The sequence below is a fragment of the Gasterosteus aculeatus genome, chromosome 10, assembly GCF_964276395.1.
Source record: "Gasterosteus aculeatus chromosome 10, fGasAcu3.hap1.1, whole genome shotgun sequence".
Lineage (NCBI taxonomy): Eukaryota > Metazoa > Chordata > Actinopteri > Perciformes > Gasterosteidae > Gasterosteus > Gasterosteus aculeatus.
The window spans coordinates 18,133,300-18,157,032 of record NC_135697.1 but is presented as its reverse complement, the minus strand read 5'-3'; the positions used below and the strand labels follow the sequence as shown (position 1 = coordinate 18,157,032).

Here is a 23,733-nt window from a genome sequence, read left to right as displayed (position 1 = left end):
GAAGAAGGATTCCACATGTTGTGAATAACGTGAGGAAGGTTCTCCTCAAACTGATTTATCGTCTCCTGCAAGTGACAGAGAAGACATTTACAGTTCATCCACTTTGTGGCTTTGATTTTTGAGACATTCTCCATCTCAACTTCCAAAGCTATTTTAGTCAAGTTTGAAGTGAGAAGCCAGTTTACTTCTCCTGCAGCTAAATTAAGCTTCAACACACCTTTGCATCAGAAAAAAAGAGCCCTCGCTAACAACAAAACAGTTGTGAGCGCCGTGTCGGCTGCCGCTGTTGTTGCCATGACACCGAGCACAGAAAGTCATCATAACCTCTGCACAAGCGGAGCAGGGCGGATGTGTTAGGAATTAAAAAGCAGACGGCAAACTAATTCCCAATCTGGACAGTGTCTTTGGCTCAGTCTGTTCCGGTGGTTTCATATTCTCTGGGACTTTATTCCCACGGTGACTCTACATGTCTGTACAGGCTGGCGGTGTGATGGGGGGTTCATCAGGACTCCAAACAAGAAGCACTCAGCACCAAAAAGAAGAACCAATGCAGCTTTGAGGTCTCCAGCGGGAACCATCCGCCTGGATGTCTCGGCTGATCCTGCCAAACAACCGAGTATTACGCAGGGTGAAGGAGAGTAGTCTGAGGGGGTCTAATGATAATCAACAGCCCAAAGACACCTGGAGCAGATGGCAACCAAGAGATTTGAAGAAGGGAGGAAAGGGAGGAAAGGGAGGGCGATGACAGGTGGGAAATGGAAAGAGGATGTGGGGGAAATTTTGATTGAAAAGGTACACAGGAAAAAATGAGGAAAGAAAGAAAAGGGAGAAAGAAGAAGCAGAGTGAAAACAAAATGATGATGAAATAGCTGCAGTGGGGAACGCAAGAGGATGAAAACAAGAAACAAGACGCTAGAAAGGTAGGAAACTGCATGCGAGAAGACAATGAAAAAAACAGATGGGAGATGAGAATGTTTGAAAAGATGAACGAGGCAGAACGAGAACCGGAAAAATTGGAAATGAGGGCTGGAGAGGTGAGGTGGATACGGGAGAAAGTGGAATAATTGAAAGAGATGAAAATGGAGCAAAAGCAGGTTAAAATAATTGAGAAAACTCGTACAGAGAAATTAGATTGAAAATTGAGAGCTGAAAATAGAGACGCGATAAAGACGAGAAAGGAAATGAGAATAGGGAAAGGAGCGAGTGAGAAAATATACCGTAATAAACCCTGAGACAAAGAGCCCCAGAAATCATATCTCAGCCACCAACATGTCAGGAAAAATGTGCTCCTACTTCTGATTGATACGATACGTGTGGAGTTCCTCAGGGCTCCATGTTGGGTCCTCTTCTATTTTAGCATTCATACGCCCCCTAAACCAAATTACGCCGCCATATTCATACAGATTAAAACCACTTGTTGCTTAGTGTCGTTTAGATGAATATGGATAAATTGGAAAAATAAAATCACTGAGCAAACGACAAACAATTGGAATGTCAATTATTGTTTAAAGGTTCAATAAGAAACTTTATTCATGAAGACAACAGATAAAGATAAATATGTTGGTATTGGCATTGTAGTGATACAACGCAGTAGCAACAACAATAACAATATTCAAGATAATTGCAGAAAAGGAATAAGAACGTTACTAAAGTAATCAAATGTGGCATTAACAGATTGTTAGACACAGACATTTTTATACGGAAAACCTCTCTGGCTCTATTTATTCCTTAAACTCAAACTTTTACATCACAGGTCATTTAGCAGACGATTTTATCCAAAGCGACTTACATTACACCTTAAACCCGTGGCTTTTTTACATTTTTGCCTGGGGAGCAATTAGGGGTTGGGTGTCTTGCTCAGGGACACTTCGACATGGAACACAGGGCAGCCTGGATTCGAACCACCAACCTTGTGCTTCCCAGCACACCTTCTCTAACCCCTGCGCAACTTCTCCCCTCTCCAGATTTAGTTTGTCTGTAAGAATTGTTCTAAATGTCACGAGGAGGCTTCACCGTCTCTGATGTGCAGCACATCATGTTGACAACAGCGAGCCGGCTGAACTCACACAACAACAACAACAACAACAACAACCGCAGCGCCCCGTCCCTGAACACACCCTATTAACTCAGAGCAGAGGTGCCCCTCACGGAGCCTGAACAACGGGCAGTGAACACATCACAGGCTTCTCTGGTAGCCTAGCAACAAGTCACCTGATTAAACCAATTACACAGCATTGTGCTCCCGTGTTCATTCCCACGGTCCTGAATCCAGGCAGGAGGTTTTGCTGACATGCCGACACTTATAATTCAATAATTGAATAATTCAGCAGCGATGGAGAGACTAAGCAGCTTCGCAGAAAGTCGGGCAGCTTTTCACTCACTTTTTCATGACTTATTCCAGTCATCCGCCTGAAATATGTCACACGGATAATAAATTAATCTCACTGAGCAGCTGCAGCCTCTCGACCGAAAAGCCTTTCCATCACTTTTGGTGAATTTAATGAAGAGCAATGAGGCAACGGAGCTACTGGGCCACCGAAAACACAGAGGCATGCTGGGTAATCTGGAAAAACAAGCAGGTTATCACGACAACAGAGGGATTGAGATCTTCAAACTAGAGATGATCTGATGTAATAAAACACTAAAAACAGCCGATGACTAAAGTCAAAGTACAGAAGCCTGGATGGGCCAGAATGTATGTATATATATATATATATATATATATATATATATATATATATATATATATATATATATATATATATATATATATACATATATATATATATATATATATATATACAGAGATCCATGAATACCAGATACTCATGAATCTAGATATCCGTGACCTCAGCGGGTTTCATTCAATGTTTGAGGAGTATTCAGGGTTCTTGCACCATTTCAAAAGTCAAATTTAATGCTTTTTAAGACCTTTTTAAGACCTCGACAAATATAATTCAAGACCCAAAAATGTCTTTGGAATATGCAATTTATTGGAAATCAAAACTTTTTTTCAAATTAGGAGACAGTATAATAACTGACAACAACCCTTCCAACACGGTTTGGCCAATATAGATGTGAACAATCAAAGTGATTCCTTTGTGATGCAGAACAGAGCCAATAACACACTAAACAACACAACGCATTGCGAATCGGGGAACATGGAACATTGAACTCGTCACAGTACGTCTGCCTTTTGGGTGTCTGGTGCTGAAATGAAACCTGTTGCAGCCGACTGAGAGGTGGCGTGTGAACTTGTAACGTCGTTGCAGGGATTAACCTGGCCCCGCTGTGGCTACGGCTAGCTGCTGGAACGTACCGCTGGTGCTTTCCTCCTTTCATGTGCGACTCGACGGCTTTGAGCCCCACGGTCTGAATGAAAAGGTCTTTTTGCAGAGTTTGCACATCGTCTCATTGTTGTTTTCAACCGGCGCCGAACCGCCTCCTAAACGCGTCCTCTTCCATCCATGACGGCGACACGCAGCCTGACGTCAGCGCCTGTAGCCGACGTACCGTAAACAGATATTCAATTTCGCACAATACTACATGAATCAACTATTAATGTTTTACGATGCGTCACTGTGCTTTATCGTCGGCATTAAGCACACCGGCAAAAACATTAATACCTACAGCAACTTTACGTGAAATTTAAGACAATTTAAGATCTGAATTACCCGAATTTTAATTTAAGACATTATAAGTCGTTTTCAGGACCCGCGGGAACGCCGGTATTTCATGGCAAGTTATTGGCCTCAGTGTTGGTTTGGTGCAGTCTGCGTCCTGGTGAGAGCCGTGTGCTACCAGCTCAGCCTCGGCCGACACGAGGAGCTAAAGGCGCATCCATCACAGCGGAGTGTGTGTGTGTCGCACGTCCTCTTCCCTTTTATCGGTTTCCTTTCTCCTGCGACAGAGAACCGCGTAATGATCGCTCTCCACCGGCGGCTGCTCGGCCTCGCGTGTGGCGTGTTGCTACGGAGACGGCAGGACTCTGGTTGGGCAGCATCAGCGTCTCAGTGACCACGTGCGCCGCAGTGCATCGAAGCTAAAGTGAAGTGAGCCGCTTCTCCAGAAAACTGGCAGAACCGCAGATACACAAACACACACACACACACACACAAACACACACACACACGTAAACGAAAACATGACAACCTTCAGCGAGAAGGAATTGCTGCTTTGACCACGGACCTCCATCCTCTGCCTGAGGCACAGCTGGGACACAACAGAAGGGTCAGTGTGCCTGTGTGTGTGTGTGTGTGTGTGTGTGTGTGTGTGTGTGTGTGTGTGTGTGTGTGTGTGTGTGTGTGTGTGTGTGTGTGTGTGTGTGCGTTGCAGAGCTCCCTCTATGTGCTGCAGTAAAGCAGTCAGCAGTGCTGCGACGCTCCACTGAACACTGTTGACTAAGCAGCTCATTGTGTGCGTGCGTGTGTGTGTGTGTGTGTGTGTGTGTGTGTGTGTGTGTGTGTGTGTGTGTGTGTCATTGTTAGTGGGCATGCAGTGGTGAATTGGCAGTCGTAAAGTGCGTGTGTGTGTGTGTGTGTGTGTGTGTGTGTGTGTGTGTGTGTCTTCTCTGCGTTCCCCTGGAACATCGGCTTTGGATGGAAAGTGTCCTTTCAAAATAAACTTCCGTCCCGGTGACGACGGGGAAAACATCTAAAACATCTGCACCGTTGTTTTGCTGCAGTGGGATCAGGACACAAACATTGGATGAAAGTCTTTTGTCCGTCCGTCTGTCCCGTCTTTCCATCGTCCCTTCCTGTCCGGCCAAACCACCTTCTGTCAATCAAACCCTCACTGAAGCCAAGAGGAGAGAGACGAGCACAGATCAACACTCTGCAGCTCCGACAAAACTCATCTCAGCTTCTCAGGAGCCGCCATCGTTGTTCAGGACAAACGGCCTCCTCTCACAGGCCCCGCCCCCCGCTGCCAATCAGGACACTGATTGGTCCGTGCTCCGACAAACCAGATGGATGAATTTTCATGTGTTTTGTGATGCTGAGAAGGAAAGTGTGAAGAATATTTCATTTTTCAAACATGATCCCTTCCCGTTTAGATGAAATGAAAGGTTTTAACTGTTTAACTCCAAAGAATAACCAACAAGTCTTCTCCAATATGCAGCCTAAGAGGCGTAAAAGATCAGAACATTAAATCTTGATGTAACCTGGTTTACCATCTGACTTTCCACAGACTCCATCATTGTGCAGCAGTTTAGTATTAAGTTTCCAAAACCAAAACCACAACATGTTATTTATAAGTCAGTAAAGTTGTCCGTGAAGAAGAATAAAGGAATCTTGTTGTAGTATCCTGATAAAAGAGGAATTGGAAGATGTGTTGCCAGCGTGTGAGCCCCTTTAAAGCTCTGCACGATGCTCGTTAGCATATTACGCCTCAGCCGAATACCCACAATCCCCCTGGGCCACTCTGCTCGCATTTCCTGTGATTTAAAGCCCAATTGACCCGGGTCGCTCCTCCTCCGGCTTCTGATTGGGTCAGACTGCAGGAACCCGTGACCCCGCCGGTCCGTGGGGACCTCGGCGCAGCGAGTGGTCGTTCCTCACTGCTGGCTGCTATCGATTGTTCTCAGGGTGAGTCGAGATTCTCGGGCATCTTTGTGCGTCTGTAGAAGCTCTTCTTCTCTCCGCTGAGGTCTCATGAAGAGACGCTCACAGCGGTCTGAAGCCTCTCCGTCTTCCACCGCTCCACACCTGAAGTGCACTTAGGAGGCGGGATCGATGAGATCAGTGGAGGCGGTTCAGGAGGCCGGGAGGACCGGGGGCGTCCGCAGGTACGTGCAGCACTAAGGTGATGGATGCCTCCATCGCGGGCCGCTGGTGGGGAGGAGGAGGGTGGTGCTGCTGCTGCTCGGGAGATGAACAATTTATGGAAAAGAAATCCAACATTTTCAAAATTGATGACGCTCGAACATCGGCCCTGAAGGGCCTGTTCTTTCTACTCGTTGAACATCAGCCGGACTAAAGCACAGCGGCGGCCTTCAATGTCTTCAAATTCAACATAGTTGTCGTGTGGCTAATAGCGAAGCTAACAGCGGAGCTCGTCCCTGCAAGTAGCTCAGCCCAATTATTTCATATCAAACTTCCAATCACACACAGACACACACAGACACACACAGACACACACAGCAGCTGAATAAAGCCGTATTGATTCTCTCCTCCTACGCAGCAGCATCACTTCTGAGGCTCCAACTATCATCAGACATTAAAAAAAACATGTGCAAGACTGAAAGCGGGGAGCGCGGCGCCTGACCGAACGCCCACGATGACGCACTCCGCCGCACAGCGGGGGGGAGATTTATGATGCAGGAGAGATTCAGCTGGGAGATTTAGGGAGGACAAAGAGACGACGGTGGACGATGGAGGAGACGAGGCACTGAGCAGAGAACAGGAAGATCGGAATGAGAGAAAAAGGAGCAACAAGCAGCAACGTCAGTACGGACGCGTTTCATTCGCCCGTATTGCTTCCACAGTTCAGAGGTTGTCTGCATTAAAGGATGCTGGAGTAGCTGTTAGCACCTCGCGCTACTCCAGAAACAGCCGTCACTGTAAAAACACGAGCTGGAGTCTCAGTGTAGAAACATGAGGCAGATCTTCTTCTGCTTCCACCAGAAACAAAACGCGAACTGGTCCCCAAAGAGCCTGCAGGTCGGCCTCTGTGTTAATCTCTGTGAGTTACAGCTGACATTTAACACTCAAATGTGTGATCCATGAAGCTCAGGCAACTAAACCCAAAACAGATCTAAGACCACCACAGGTCCCCACCCGCTGCATCCACCCACCCGATGGAGGCACACGCGTGTGTTTCACAGCGCTTGTGTTAGGCGAGATTAAAAGTACCAGGATGACGATGTTACATCAATCATTGACAGGATTTACGGGAGGAGACCGCTGGGAGGGGGGGAGGAAAGGGGGAGGGACTTAAGAAGGACTGAAGTACTCACAGAATGAAGATGACCACAGCGGGAGCCGATATCGAAAGATTCCCTCTGAAGACGGAGGCAGCTTTAATGTCCCCGGGGGCTGAGATGGTTGGAGGGAGGACGGAGGTGCAGCAGATGAGCTTAGAACATTGGACCTTGCTGTCCCTCTCTTCATTCATGGGCCCCTTTTCCTCCTTTATCTCGGCCTCGACACGGACGACGTGGAGGCTGCAGGGAGAGAGGAGCGAGAAGCTCATCAGATCGAGGGACGATGTCCTCCGGACTGAGCGAGTGTGTTGGAGGGGGGGAGGCAGGAGAAGGAGGTGCAGAAGGAGTTGTTGTGGGCGTTGAGGAAGGAGACACTGGATGGGGGGCAGAGGGGAACTTAACGAGAGGCGGACTGAGAGATTAAGCCATGAAATGAAATCCCCTTAATAGGCCTGAATGGTGGCCGCCGGCCAGCAGTCCTTCTGCCGCTCGCTCCACAGCCGACCTGCTGACTCACAACTAGTTATCTCTCCTCTCGCCATAACCCCCTGGCTGGCCCCGCCCACTTCTCCGCCCTCCCATTGACTACCCGGATCAACTGGCCGGCCCCTTTCTTCTCCTTCATTCTCTCCATCCCTCTTTTGTGTCTCTGTATCTGCATCGCTGTCTAATCGCCATCTACATCTGCTGATGCTAATTGGTTTCAGGTGTTTCGGGTGGCGGCGGGATGGAGGGTGTGTGTGTGTGTGTGTCTGGGGGGGACGCGGTGGCAAGGGGGGAGATTTCACGCCGCCGTCGCCATTAATTAAAGAGATGATTACTCAGAATACGAAGATTAAAGACGAAAATAGGAAGTGCCGATAACAACCTGGTAGAACGTGACGACTCGTCTCTCAACTCATGCAGAGCGTGTCTGCATTGTTTAAATGAGTGTGTGCGTGTGTGTGTGTGTGAGTGTGTGTGTGTGTGTGTGTGTGTGTGTGTGTGTGTGTGTGTTCTGGCACCTCTGGGCTTGTCAGACTGGGCGTTCGGAGGAAGTGAAGTTCTAGGAGGTCCTGTGGGTTCCTGTGGGTTCCTGTGGGTTCCTGTTGGTTCCTGCTTTGTATCCTTGGTGGTCAAAGTCAAACAAACTCCTCCGTTCTTCTGTGGCTCAAAAACCAAGTCCATTAAAAACACCCAGAATGCTTTGCGCTCCTCTCCTGTCGCCCTTTAGGGTCCCTCAGTGCAGCAGCTGAGGGCCGCTGAGTCTTTGAACGGAGGCGGTTGCCATGGCACCGCCGAGGAAGATGATTGGCTGCAGATTGCCCGAGGGTCGGCAGGGCGGGAGGGAGGACGGGGGAGGTGGTCAGTGGGGTCACCTGGCGTGCTGCTCACACCTGTAGCATTCTGGGAAACGATGCACGCCACTTTGAGGAGAATCTGACAAGATCTGCAATGACAAAAGGAACACAATTAGGTTTAGTATTTGAACTCTGACCCTGTGAACTATGAACCCTCAGAGAGGAATCATGGCAGCGATGCAAAGACCACGTCCACGTGTCATCGACAATCATACACATCATTTCTGACACTTTGGATTTGAGGGTTTCCGCCTCCTCTGCATTCAGCATCAGTCGCTGCTAAATGTTTGTTTCCACACAAGTGGAGAGATTAAAGGAAAACAAAGCGAGGGAGGAGCGATGCGGATAACTGTAGTTATTCAGACGAGAGAGACGACAACAAAGAGGATTATGGAACCGCAGCTTCTTCTTCAGGGAAACAAAGTCGACAGGCGCGACGTGACTGCAACGCTTCCCAAACGTTTCGGACGATCTCTGATATCTGGTGGTTGTGGTCCCGTGATCAGCTGCCAGGCCTCCGTCTAGTGGGCTTCATACTGTAGTTTGTAACATTGACAAAACACCAAGAAAGCTGCTACATAACCGCTTTGACTGGAACGTCTGCTCTCGTTCTCTGAGGGGAACTGAAACATAAGAGCTTCAGCCAACAGGAAGAAGAGGAAGAAGAAGTGGGAGGATAAACAACGACGACCGGAGAAAACACACGTTCGTGATGCAAAGCAAGGAAACAAACAGACGACGAGTGGGAGGAAAGACTGTTTGACGCTGGGATGCTGCTGGTAATACAGACTAATGTGGTCACAGCTGGAGGTGACGACTTCGACCCAAGATCAAAGATGGCGACCAGTCCAGCCGGCACGCTGCCGCTGAGGCCTCATTTACACGCATTGCTGAACATGACGTCTTACAGAGCAGACAAAATGTCCACACACATCGACAGCTTTACAATTGACATGTTTCTATAAGAGACGTCTTCGTCCTGCTCAGTCCAAATATGGTCACATCCGTCCATCGACTGCAAAAAAGCTGAAATGGCACGGCTGTATTCCAAGATGGCGGAAATGAAATCAATGAACTTGATGCTTCGTAACTTGAGTCCACAAACCAATTAGAAACATCCTGTCGACTACGTCCACTTCTTATCTATAGTCTGTGGTGAAGACGGGGGGAACATTTGTACAATGTGTGGATACGTTACGAACTCTACTTGGTTCAGTACAAGACGTCTGCTGGAGGACTGATGTCTCTCTTTGTTGGACTCCTCCAGCTGTGTGAACGTTTGCATTCGTCATTCATTCATGTTTACATGGGTGAGGACTAAGCGATGCAGCGGGACACCAGTCGGGCTGACGATGGCTCAATCCAACAGGTTCTGTTCTGTACCTTTTACAGCCCGATAAAGGCGAGCGTGCCCCGACAGCTGGAGGCTGAGCAGCGCAGCAGGAAGCGGCAGGCGCTGTGACAGTGTGTGTGGGTGGATGGATGTGGGGATGGATGTGTGAATGGATGTGTGGATGGATGTGTGGATGGATGTGTGGATGGATGGATGGGTGGATGGGTGTGGATGGATGGTTGGGTGGATGGGTGTGTGGATGGATGTGTGAATGGATGGGTGGCTGGATGGATGTGTGGATGGATGTGTGAATGGATGGATGTGTGGATGGATGTGTGGATGGATGGATGGATGCGTGGACGGATGGATGGATGGGTCGATGGGTGTGGATGGATGGGTGGCTGGATGGATGTGTGAATGGATGGGTGTGTGGATGGATGGGTGGATGGATGGGTGGGTGGATGGATGTGTGAATGGATGGATGTGTGGATGGATGGGTGGATGGATGGGTGGCTGGATGGGTGTGTGGATGGATGTGTGAATGGATGGATGTGTGGATGGATGTGTGGATGGATGGATGGATGCGTGGACGGATGGATGGATGGGTCGATGGGTGTGGATGGATGGGTGGCTGGATGGATGTGTGAATGGATGGGTGTGTGGATGGATGGGTGGATGGATGGGTGGGTGGATGGATGTGTGAATGGATGGATGTGTGGATGGATGTGTGGATGGATGGGTGGCTGGATGGGTGTGTGGATGGATGTGTGAATGGATGGATGTGTGGATGGATGTGTGGATGGATGGATGGATGCGTGGACGGATGGATGGATGGGTCGATGGGTGTGGATGGATGGGTGGCTGGATGGATGTGTGAATGGATGGGTGTGTTGATGGATGTGTGGATGGATGGATGGATGTGTGGATGGGTGGGTGGATGGATGTGTGGATGGATGGATGGATGGGTGGATGGGTGTGGATGGATGGGTGGCTGGATGGATGTGTGAATGGATGGGTGTGTTGATGGATGTGTGGATGGATGGATGGATGTGTGGATGGGTGGGTGGATGGATGTGTGGATGGATGGATGGATGGGTGGATGGGTGTGGATGGATGGAAGTGTGGATGGATGGGTGGGTGGATGGATGTTTGGATGGATGTGTGGATGGATGGGTGGATGGGTGGATGGATGGATGCGTGCAGGGCAGTGGTGGACGCCTCTGAATGTTAGCTCTGTGAACACACTGGTCTGCAGGAGTGACGCGTGGATGGAAGGTGGATGTTTTGTACAGTGAAAACGTCACAGACACACTGTGCTGCCCTGGTTTTATAAATGTTATGGTGGTGAAAGCGAGGCCACGTGGGACAGACGTATGCAACATAAATGACATGAAAACTGTCCTCTGGCCCGATTAGACTGTTCGGGACAATACAGGAAGTCACGTCCTGAGACGCAGTTTCAACCTTTTGTTTAGACTTTTGTACTCGGCCAGTCATCTATTTACAGATGAACTATTTATGACGGTAATTAACAGTATTGCGTATGATAGTAAATTGTGATTTGCATTAGAGAATTACATTGGACGTAAATTAAAGTAAATCCTCCCCATGTTTACTTAATTCTCATAAATTAAAAACATCTGTTGCAAAGATTTGGTGCGACATTTGATATAGTTTGTTTCAATGGAGAGTGGATCAAAAATGATCCAAAATCCCTCCAAAGAAGCCCATTAATACCCAGAGGGAGCAGCTCAGGAAGCTTATCAGCAATAAACAAAGGAAGGAAGTCACTCAGTAAGACAACCAAGAGTCAAACCAGATTAACGCACCTCAAAGACCCGTCTAGAGAACGCAGAAATATTTAAATAAACCGTTTTACAAGGATGAGGATAATAATTTATACTTCACGCGAGCATCTGCTCGGTTTTCTTCACCCCAAACTGCACTTCAACATCTTAGAGAGTGCTTCCTCGTGAAGACGATTCATCTGGGCAGGAACTTATTATCCTCTAGACGTCTTGAGGTGAGATTTAGAGACGGTGCACCGGGAACCGCAAGGTTGGTGGTTTGAGCCCCGGCTGCCCCATGTCAGAGTGTCCCTGAGCAAGACACCTGACCCCTTACTGCTCTCTGGGCAAAAATGGAAAAAAGCCATGAGTTAAAAATACAATGTGAGTGGCTTTGGATCCAAGCATCAGCTAAATGACCTGTAATGTGATGCAATCTGCCAGTGGAAGGATTGAATAACGGCCTTTCAGCCTTTTTAAAATCTTTAAACGAGTGTTGTTACTGCATTTGACTGGAATAGTTTTCTAATGCTGCTGAGAAGTATTTGTTCCCATATCTCACTAATGACTCATTGTACAGTGGACGTGTCTTATATTAAGCAGCACTGCGTCTTATCGAAGCCTGTTGTTAATGACCGTGTGACGTTACTACATCGTGAAGAACACTTGATTACAATGTTTACTGAGGGAGTCATTTCCTCATAGACGTCTATGGGAGCAGAGGAGTCGCCCCCTGCTGGTCACTACAGAGAAGTAGAGTCATTTCCTCATAGACGTCTATGGGAGCTGAGGAGTCGCCCCCTGCTGGTCACTACAGAGAAGTAGAGTCATTTCCTCATAGACGTCTATGGGAGCAGAGGAGTCGCCCCCTGCTGGTCACTACAGAGAAGTAGAGTCATTTCCTCATAGACGTCTATGGGAGCAGAGGAGTCGCCCCCTGCTGGTCACTACAGAGAAGTAGAGTCATTTCCTCATAGACGTCTATGGGAGCAGAGGAGTCGCCCCCTGCTGGTCACCACACAGAATGCAGGGATCCTGGTGTCTTTTTACCAAACCAAAACACCTCCTGTTGACTGTGAGTCCACCTGAAGCGTCACAGTCTCCAGCCGGCTGCCTGCCGGCTTTGAGTCACACAAGCACAAACGTCCTCCATCTCTCCACGATATCACACCTCCGACCTCCGTCACTGCTCTCCACACAACACATCTGTGTGTGTAAAGCACCTTCTTCAATGGCAAAGTAAGAACACAAGGGACGGCTGATGCCAACAGGAAGTGGATCCTTTCATCATCATGGACGACGACGCGAGCGAAGGAGAATATTTAACCTCCGTCAGCAGGAAGGTGAGCGGAGAATGACGGATCATGTCGTGTGTGTGTCTGGTGTGTGTGTGTGCGTGTGTGTGTGTGTGCGTGTGTGTGTGTAGGCGTGTGTGTGTGTGTGTGTGCGTGTGTGTGTGTAGGCGTGTGTGTGTGTGTGTGTGTGTGTGTGTGTGTGTTTGCTTGTGTGTGGTCTCTTTGGCCAGGGGCGGGGCTTAATGTGATTGACACTTCATAAAGTTGGTTGTTCTTAGCTCCGCTTTCCGGTGTCGTTGTGTCAAGTCAAGTCAAGTCATTTTATTTTGTATAGCCCAGAATCGCAAATTACAAATTTGCCTCAGAGGGCTTTACAGTCTGTACACATACGACATCCTCTGCCCCGAAACCCTCCATCGGCACAGGAAAAACTCCCCAAAAAATGAAAAAACCCTTACAAGAGGGAAAAAAGGGAAGAAACCTTAGGGAGAACGTCAGAGGAGGGATCCCACTCCCGGGATGGACAGACTACAATGGATGCCATGTGTACAGAATGAACAATGTATAATACATGCAATTCCTATGACAGAAATGATTCAAGTAATTGTGAGTAGTAAGCCAGGCGCACAGCAGGACCACTGCAGAGGCAACCACCATCAGATAGAACCACCATCCACAGAATCCTGTGGGGAGGGAGAGCACAGAGATTTTAGGAGAGGGTAATGTCGGTTTATGAGTAAAGTAATATGATTAATATCTAAAATAATGATGATGATGATGATGATGATGGCAGCAGCAGGCGTCAGCATGGCCACAGTAGGTGTCAGGACCAGGGTCCCGAAGGAACCACGATCTATGGAGACCTGATAGGGGCGAAAGCACAAAAAAAAACTCCCGGAAAGAAGCTGAATTAGTCATGTGCATTAATAAAACTTGAATTATGGTAGAAAGAGAGCGTGAGAGAGGAGCTCGGTGTGTCCTAAGAATTCCCCCGGCATTCTAAGCCTATAGCAGCTTAACTAAGGGCTGGTCCGGACTAACCTGAGCCAGCCCTAACTATAGGCAGAATCAAAGAGGAACGTTTTAAGTTTTACTTTAAAAGAGCTAACCGAATCTGCCCCCCGGACTGAAAGTGGAACCTGGTTCCACAAAAGAGGAGCTTGATAACTGAAGGCTCTGGCCCCCAGCCTACTTTTTAAAACCCTAGGAACAACAAGTAACCCAGCATCTATGGAGCGCAGTTGCCTTGTAGGGCAATACGGTGTTACAAGCTCTTGAAGATACAACGGTGCCTCACCAGCAAGTGCCTTGTAGGTGAGGAGAAGTACCTTAAAATCTATTCTTGATTTAACAGGGAGCCAGTGCAGAGAAGTTAATACAGGAGTGATATGATCCCTTTTCTTAGTTCTTGTTAATACACATGCTGCAGCATTCTGAATCAGCTGGAGAGGCTTAAGAGATTTACAAGAGCAGCCTGATAACAAAGAATTACAGTAGTCCAGTCTGGAAGTGACAAACGCATGAACTAATTTTTCTGCATCACTTTGAGACAGGAAGTTCCTGATTTTTGATATGTTACGTAGATGAAAATAGGCAGTCCTTGAAGTCTTCTTTATATGCGAGTTGAAGGTCATATCCTGGTCGAAGAGAACTCCCAGATTCCTGACGGTGCTGCTGGGTACCAGAGCAATTCCATCCATAAAAACTGTATCACGCGACAGCTGGCTTCGAAGGCGCTCTGGGCCTATCAGGATAACTTCCGTTTTTTCTGAGTTTAGCATCAGGAAGTTGCCGGTCATCCAAGTTTTGATGTCTCCAAGACATTCTTGGAGTCTAACTAACTGGTCCGTCTCTTCTGGCTTGATCGACAGATACAGTTGAGTATCGTCTGCATAACAATGGAAGTTTATGTGGTGTTTCCTGATAAGATCGCCCAAAGGAAGCATATAGAGGGTAAATAAAATCGGTCCAAGTACAGAACCTTGTGGGACTCCGTGACCAACATTGGTGGTCTTTGAGGATTCACCGTTTACAAGCACAAACTGGGATCGGTCCGATAGGTAGGATTTAAACCAGCTGAGTGCAGTTCCTTTGATACCAATTAAATGTTCTAGTCTCTGCAACAGGATACAATGGTCTATGGTATCAAATGCGGCACTGAGGTCCAGCAAGACAAGAAAAGAGATGAGTCCTTGGTCCGATGCAAGTAGAAGATCATTCGTAATTTTCACCAGTGCTGTTTCTGTACTGTGATGCACTCGGAATCCTGACTGGAAATCCTCGAACAAAGCATTGTTTTGTAGAAAGTCACATAATTGATTTGCGACGGATTTCTCAAGGATCTTAGAGAGGAAGGGAAGATTAGAGATAGGTCTGTAGTCAGCCAACACCTCTGGAGCAAGAGTAGGTTTCTTAAGAAGAGGTTTAATTACAGCTACCTTGAAGGACTGTGGTACATGTCCTGTCAACAAAGACAGATTCATAATATCTAATAAGGATGTGCTAACTAAAGGAAAAACTTCCTTAAGCAGTTTGGTCGGAATCGGATCCAAGAGACAAGTAGAAGATTTAGACTTTGAAAATAAAGAAGTCAGCTGATCAAGGTTGATGGAAGAGAAGGCATCCAAACAGGCATCAGGGCCCACTGCTGCATCCAAGGTTCCTACATCGGAGGACAGGTCGGCACTGGTTGAAGGCAGGAGACCATCAATTTTCTCTTTGATAGTCAGAATCTTATCATTGAAGAAGTTCATGAAGTCGTTACTAGTGAGGTCCAAAGGAATACACGGCTCGACAGAGCTGTGACTCTCTGTCAGTCGGGCTACAGTGCTGAAGAGAAACCTGGAGTTGTTTTTATTTTTCTCTATTAATGATGAGTAATAAGATGCTCTTGCGTTACGGAGAGCCTTCTTATACGTTTTAAGGCTGTCTTGCCAAACTAGCCTAGATCCTTCTGATTTGGTGGAACGCCATAATCGTTCAAGCTTCCGCACAGTTTGCTTTAGGTTCCGTGTTTGAGGGTTATACCACGGTGCAGACTTCCTTCTTGTTGCTATTCTTCTTTCCAGAGGAGCAATAGCGTCCAGCGCCACTCTCAAAGAGCCTGTAGCAGTATCGACAAAATTATCGATCTGAGACGGACTGAGGTTTTCATAGGTAGATCCGATGTTTAAAAGAAAACCGTCAGCATCACCAAGTACACAAAATACACATAATACACAGAATCACCTGAAGCTTTTATCCTGAAGACGTGCCGATTGGTTCATTTAAAATATTGTAAAGATGATTATTAAATCTTTTGGTCTTATTCTACTTTATCTCATTGAATTATTATATTTAATTGTTATATCGCACCAATTCACCAAGTCAAATTCCTCTGTGTGTAACACATGGCAAAAAATGGCTTCTGATTCTGACATTAAACAATGAATAGAATTCCTTCAATGAAGGAAAACCCCCGCGCTCCTCTAAAGGAGCCTGAAAAGCATCATCCATCCATCTGCAAACCCGTTATCCTGCACACGGGTCGGGGGGCTGGAGTCCATCCAGCTCCACAAACAACCATTCACACGCCTGCAGGTAGTTCAAGTAACCGGATTTGTCTTTGGACTGAGGGAGAACAGAAAGGCCGCTGGGCCGAGTCCAAGCCAGGACCTGATTCAATCCTTCATTTAATAAACTGGTATATTTATTTGACTGTTTATTCTTATCGTTATTTTTAGCGGCTGCGTGTGCAGGATAAGCGGTGTGAAGATGGATGGATTCTTATAGTTATGTATATATGCAACAATTGCTCACACGTTACGATGACGAATGTATACAAATAATCTACAGATCGGAGAGTCAGAAACTACTTGGGGCTTAATAATGATCCGTGTGGTTGAATGAATGTGTGTTTTCATTGATGCCGACTGACAAACAATAATTAAGCAATAAAGATACGCGGTGTGGAATCAATAATGTTACGATCGGTTGTGAAAGCGACCACTGCCCCACATTGTGAGTGTGTGTGTGTGTGTGTGTGTGTGTGTGTGTGTGTGTGTGTGTGTTTACTGTTCTGACGTGTAGCCTAAACAACGAACCAGGTGATCTGGCTCCCATAACGAACAGTAACCACCAAGTAACATATAGAAGTAAAAACATCCACACCGGTTCGAGCATCTGACCCAGGACAGCGTCCACAGGGTCAAAGGTCACAGACTTTCACCCTGGTGGCCGGTGTGCGTGTGAAGGGGGATTGTAACCCGTTTGAAACAAATAGGTGCCATTATGAATACAGAGTGGCTCCATCAGACGGACAGAGACGGATGGTCCATGCGTCCAGAAGAGTCGTCCTCATGTCCTCAAACCGTCATTTGAACTTTCAAATCTGTTCTGGAAGCAGATGTAATGATCCCCGAACCGGAATAAGTGCTCTGCTCGACGGCCCCCTGGAGACGAGCCCCCGAGGACGCCACGTCCTCCGTTCAGGGGAGACGCAAGAGACATTTATTACTACTGGGGGATTATGCTAAGCTAACGTTATTTAACGATGGCAGTCCCATGCTAAAAATCACAGAGGAGGTGTTGATGGAGTTTACGTTAATGGAACAAAAGTATAAACAACCAGTAAACAATAACGTCTCGTACTAAACAATAGTTGACTGACAGGAATGAAATGGATTAAGCTGCTAAACACGTTTACTTTTAAAAGTGATTTGATTTAGATTCTAAAGTTTACAATGAAGCTTTTATGGTGAATGAGTGAAAGCTTCTCATCGGGCCCCCAGAGGCTGCTGGGAGTCCGATCCCAGACCCACTGGGGCCCCAGAGGCTGCTGGGAGTCTGATCCCAGACCCACTGGGCCCCCAGAGGCTGCTGGGAGTCCGATCCCAGACCCACTGAGCCCCCAGAGGCTGCTGGGAGCCTGATCCCAGACCCACTGGGGCCCCAGAGGCTGCTGGGAGCCTGATCCCAGACCCACTGAGCCCCAGAGGCTGCTGGGAGCCTGATCCCAGACCCACTGGGGCCCCAGAGGCTGCTGGGAGCCTGATCCCAGACCCACTGGGCCCCAGAGGCTGCTGGGAGTCCTGGCCTGGATTTCAAGGACAAGCAACAAGGAACTTTTACATATTTGCGTGACAATGTGTATGTGTGTGTGTGTGTGTGTGTGTGTGTGTGTGTGTGTGTGTGTGTGTCTGTGTGCGCACACACACTCATCATCAGCTCTCACTCAGTCTGCTGTTTGCTACCAAACAATTAACAAATATTCCGTCTGTAAATTGGACCACAAGGGCAGTGTTGCACTTTTCATCCTGTAAATAATTTATCATGTGAAAACTTTCTGTGTGCGTGTGCATGCGTGTAGTGGGTGTGTGTGTGTGTGTAGTGGGTGTGCATGGCACTATGTGTTTGTTAGTGAGTGTGTGTGTGTAGGGACATTTTTCTTGATGAGAGAGTTGAAGGCGAGGATGATGGGAATGTTGAGGCGAAGGTGGTGTGTGTGTCTGTGTGTGTGTGTGTCTGTGTGTGTCTGTGTGTGTCTGTGTGTGTGTGTGTGTGTGTGTGTGTGTGTGTGTGTGTGTGTGTGTGTCAGAGGGCTGATGAGGAGGTGATGGATGAAGAGGTGGACGGAGAATTAACAGGTTCTCCCGCAGACTGTTGATTTCACGTTGAGTCTGACGCCTCCAACGCTTCATGCGTCCTGATGACTTCCAGGTAACAACGCGCGTGTGTGTGTGTCTGTGTGTGTGTCTGTGTGTGTTTTCTCCTTTCTTTTGGTTGGCTGGTCGTGAAAATGAGTGATGCTTCAGGACAGAAGAGCAAAGGAGGAACAAGGAGCACAGGGAGATGTGTGAAGAAAAGAAGAAGGATGGATGCTGGGTGACGGAGAAGGAGGGAGCCGTGGGGGGAGGACATCTGATGGATGCTGAGAAGATGGTACCAGGGGGGAGATCGATGGAGGGACACGAAGGTGCAAGTAGCTGGTCCACTGGGAAGGAAGAGCAACAGCCCCCCCCCCCCCACACAACCCCCCATATCACCAAAAACACTCACCTATCTGCTTCTGCCCTCCGTAGTGGAACAGCAGTCAGAGCGAGGAGAGGGAGGACAGAGGAGAGAGGAGGTGGGAGACAGAGGAGAGAGGAGAGGAAGGACAGAGGAGAGAGGAGGTGGGAGACAGAGGAGAGAGGAGAGGAAGGACAGAGGAGAGAGGAGGTGGGAGACAGAGGAGAGAGGAGAGGAAGGACAGAGGAGATGAGAGAGGGGGGGGGGGGGATGCAACAGACAAAAACTCAAAATCAAAATCCCACGTTTACTCCAAATCCACCTGAGAGAGGAGGACACCTGACACGCGTCCACTCGTGCACGCTCCGCCCGGCGGGCGGCGCGCCGTCGCAGCGACACCGTCGGCCGTGTGCCTCCTCGGGCAAGAAGGACCTCCAAAACCTCCTTCTCCTCCAGCTCCTCCTCCTTCTTCTGTCCCGTTGATCCAGTCAAACGGGGACACGCACGCGGAGGAGGAAGCACTTTCCGGCCGGTTAATCCCGTGTTCCTGGTGTCCTCCCCCCCGCTGAGACGCAGATCCTCTCCCGGTGTCCTTCGCTGCCGGACTGGCTACACAGCGCGGAGAGGCTGCTCTGCATTCATCCCCCTCCTCTCCCTCTCTCTCCATCTCCCCCCTCCCGCCTCTCTTTCTCTCGCTCTCCCCCCTCCCGCCTCTGTTTTTCTCCATTGCCCCCCTCCTGCCTCTCTTTCTCCCTCTCTCTCTATGCCCCCCCATCTCTGTCACATACTTGTTTTTCATGCACCTTTTTATGCAGTGTCACGGGGCGCGTGTCACGGGGCGCGTGTCACGGGGCGCGTGTCACATGGCGCGTGTCACGGGGCGCGTGTCACGGGGCCGGTGTGCCACCTTAGATGTTGCTATAGATGTTGCATTTATGTCGTTTTTCACTTTGGATGAAGCTTCATGAGTTAAGTTGCATTCTCTGCAGTGACCAGCAGGGGGCCACTCGTTTGGTCCTATTGAAGTCTATGAGAAAACGACACACTGATTGACAGGTCTCTACCAGGGACGTCCTGTTCACTGGTTGTAAAAAAGGATGATGTCGACAGACAAAGCGCGGGCTCTTTGAAATGAGTCACAAACCACGTCTGCAACCACTTCTTCAGTGGTTTCCCAATAACGTCCAGCAACAAGTGTGAATTTCTGCAAGTTAATGAAAAATAAATCAATGTTGACGGTGTTTTTTGACACCACCTGCAGAACATGACACTTTCTCTCTCATTGTCCACTTTCACTTTTAGGATGTCATGAACATGTAATGGACCTTTAACCAATAACTATACAGTCAGCTCTGACAATTTCTCTTCCTGCTGTAAAGGAAATGTCACGCTGCACACTGTAGAATTTTGTTTGTTATCTATATTTAAAAACTGCAGTCGTATTTGATAGTTGTCTTCATTCTCGAGTGAAGTATTCCCGAATGACACACAGAGGTAGCAGAGAAGGTTGGTCCAGTCAACTACAAGGAATGACAGCCAGGGTGCAGCAAAACCGCCCAAGTCAAGCATGTGAACCTGCTAAAAAAGTGGTATGCCCGACAGCTACAACAAACCAGGGAGCTGGTCCAACATAATTTGGATGTGTTCTCTGCACAACCTGGGCCAGCATCCATTATTGAACATCACAGAACCAGGCCAGAAGATAAAATTGCGCCCCTACAGGATACCTAAAACAAGAAGGGCAGCAATAGAAAACGAGGTACAGAAGATGTTGGCTCTAGGGGTGATAGAAGAATCCTACAGTGAGCGGACCAGCCCGGTTGGGCTGCTCCCAAAACCTGACAAAAGCAACCGATTCTGTAATGACTTCAGGAAATTAAATACAATTTCAAAGTATGGTGCTCATCCTATGCCCAGGGTGGATGAGCTGATTTCATCAGCACTCTGGACCTGACCAAAGGCTATTGGCAGGTACCCCTGGTGGAAAGTTCTAAAGAGAAGACGGCCTTCGCTACCTCGTCAGGGCTGTATCAGTACACTGTACTACCCTTCGGTCTGCATGGAGCCCCAGCCACATTTCAGCGACTGATGGACAGGGTTCTGCAGCCACATGGTGAGTCTGCAGCTGCATATCTAGACGATGTCGTCATTCACGGTGACTCCTGGGACAGCCATCTGGTAAAGCTGGCAGCAGGAAGCTATTCGCAAAGCTGGCTTAGCGGCCAACCCCAAAAACTGCACGCTTGGTCTGGTGGAATATCTGGGCTACACTATTGTACACGGCAATGTGTGGCCACAAGTCCGCAGAGTCCAAGCAATCCAGGGCTGGCCTCGGCCATCCACCAGGGCCCAGGTGAAGTCATTCTTGGGTCTGGTCTCTTGCCATAGCCGTTTCATCCCAAACTTCTCTCCTCGCAGACTTGACCAGAGCCTCCCAGACACTCAGGGTTAAGTGGACGGTTACAATTTAATAAGCCTTCCAGGACCTAAAGGGGGCTTTCTGTTCACAGCAGGTACTGGTGATCCCTAATTTCAGCATGGAGATGATTGTGTAGACGGATGCCTCAGAGGTGGGCATAGGGCCAGTACTCTCCCACAAAACTCAACACAAGAGAACAAGAATATGCCACGGTAGAAAAGGAAGCTCTCGCCATAAATTGGGCATTGGAACGCCTCCGTTACTACCTCTGGGGACGCCACCTCACTCTGGTGACCGACCACGCTTCCCTAATCTGGATGGCCAATAAAAACAGAGACCAACGCAAAGGTAGGAAGATGGTTCATCTCGTTACAAGAGTTTAACTTCTCTTTTGTCTGCAGACCAGGAGCCAAGCATGGGAATGCAGATGCCCTGTCCCGAAGAGACGCCCTGTGGCCCACGGCCGCCCCGTCCAGGCCTGATCTGAAGGGGCGAGTGGGGTGTAAAGGGCTGAGGGGCAGAGTAGTGGAGAGGATGTGTTATCATATTATCTATATGATATTCTTACTTCTGACTACTGGCTTCGTATGCCACACATGACAAAACAATGTCCATTCCAACAGAAATCAACGGCATAAAGTAAATCTAACATGAGAGTTTGTATGAACTCCTCACTGATATCTATTTATTCCATCAATAATCCCAAAACACAGGTCATTTTCAACTCGTGACGCGTGTGCGGTAGATCAACATCCGTAATATTACAATATAATAGTAAATCCAGTTATGTTCATTTGTTCAGATTGTTCTTTGCGTTTAAATGAACACGTGAGGTTACAGGTTATGTCTGATAATACAAATGACATGTGTGCTGTGTGGAGGAACGATGGCGTTTGTTTTTACCCGAGTAGTGACGCCCGATGAAAGCAGCTGCTTCACTTGTTCCTCCTGAAATCACGGACGCGGTTACAAACTTGCAGACGGCGGCGTGCAGAGTGCGCAGGCAGCCATAGCAACCGTAACTAGGGCGGCCGTGTTCACAGGCACTAGAGAACAAACGATGATTAAATATTATTATCATTGTTATATGATATTACTACTATCCTCAGTCCACATGTCACATCAGTGCTGGTGTGATGATGACGCCATCCGCCTTCCGCCAGAGAGAGAGAGAGAGAGAGGGAGAGAAAGGGAGAGAGAGAGGGAGAGAGAGAGAGAGAGAGAGAGGGAGAGAGAGAGAGGGGGGAGAGAGAGAGAGGCCGGACCTGAAGCGACGCTCCCCCCTGACTCCTGAATAACGATGAGTCGCTCGGCATGCTGGTCACATCCCTCCTCCATCAATGAGTGAGTGAGCAGGAGAGTGACGGAGGAGAGGCAGAGGGGGGAGGGGAAGAGAGGGAGACGTAGGGGGGGAGACGACCAGCAGCAGAGGAGCGGTCTGTTGGTGGTGTGCGTGTCATTAATACTGATGTCGATTGGGTGGCACCAGACAGACGGTTTGCTCAGAGCGATTCATGTGGCCATGTGGTCACGCGGTGCCGTTCGCCCCCCGTGCTCATATTCAACCGCTCATGGATCCATCGAGCTGTTGATTCAACGCACAAAACCCGTCACACAGCTGTTGTTGGAGCCATCGGCTGGTGGTGCAATCGTCCCTCTGAAGTCACGGTTGGAAGGTGAAATATAAATGAATAACATGAAAAATGGAACAATGCTCTGTGTTAATTGAACCCAAACACAAGATTTAGCATTTGCGCTAGCTGTGAGCTGAAGCTATTTACGCGTGAACGGGTCCTCTTTGTTTACTTTACATCCATGTAAACATGTATCCTACTGCTCAGGTACATTCACTACAGGTGCACACACACACACACACACACACACACACACACACACACACACTACCATCTGTGTGCCAACGGCTCTGACATGAAGGAAGCTCATCGACAAGAGTTTAAATTGAGGTTTAAATGCTGTAACATAACATGAAATACGGCTTCAATTTGTCACTGCGGTTTAATTTGGCCGCCTGTAAAACAAATAGCGGGCCGATAAAGCGCAGCAGGAATTAGCAGCGTCCCCCCCCCCACGGAGGAACGATTGCATGGCGCCTGAGATGAGACGGAGGGAAAAGGCGGTGGCGGCGGGTCGGCTAGCAGCGGCGCTACACATAGCAATATAACCTTGTGGGGTCCTGCTTGTGTTATTGCTGCTGATTATCAGTCTGATGATTTACTCTTTTAGTCCCCCGAGGGGGACAAAGACGAAGGCTTTTAGCCTGAAGAGGTGAAAATATTTAGACTCCTCTTGCTCCCCAAAACACTGCGTCGTACATTTCCCACAATGCAACTCTGCGGCCTCTTCCCTTCGTCCATCCTTTTGTAAATCTGCAGACTCCCTTCGCATGGAGAGAAAAGCCCGACGACGTCATCGCAGGAGACATTTGCATCACAGGTCATTCAGCAGACGCTTTTATCCAAAGCGACTTACATTACACTTTAACCCCGGCGAGCGATTAGGGGTTAGGTGTCTTGCTCAGGACATGGGGCAGCCAGGACTCAAACCACCAACCTTGCGGTTCCCAGCACACCCTTTTTACCCCCTGGGCCACGAGACGAACCGCACGTTGGCCCACTTCCTGATCTACTG

At 48.4% G+C, this 23,733-nt stretch overlaps 1 protein-coding gene across 4 annotated transcripts in view; it reads right to left on the bottom strand.

Moving 5' to 3' along the window:
• The window catches only part of LOC120826414 (glutamate receptor ionotropic, kainate 5), a 75,004-nt gene extending 52,767 nt beyond the window's left edge, over positions 1–22,237 (bottom strand). For 2 of the 4 annotated variants that reach the window (XM_078081056.1, XM_040188678.2), the window contains exons 1-3: positions 18,714–19,323; positions 7,927–8,351; positions 6,956–7,162 (exon numbers count right to left, since the gene is read on the bottom strand). In XM_078081056.1, coding sequence (XP_077937182.1) covers positions 6,956–7,109 — 154 coding nt within the window. In that variant the 5' untranslated portion in view covers positions 7,110–7,162; positions 7,927–8,351; positions 18,714–19,323. Of the gene's footprint in view, positions 1–6,955; positions 7,163–7,926; positions 8,352–18,713; positions 19,325–21,987 lie in introns of those variants that run through there. The other 2 variants (XM_040188676.2, XM_078081057.1) reach the window with 2 other exon arrangements.
• Positions 22,238–23,733: the final 1,496 nt, after the last annotated feature.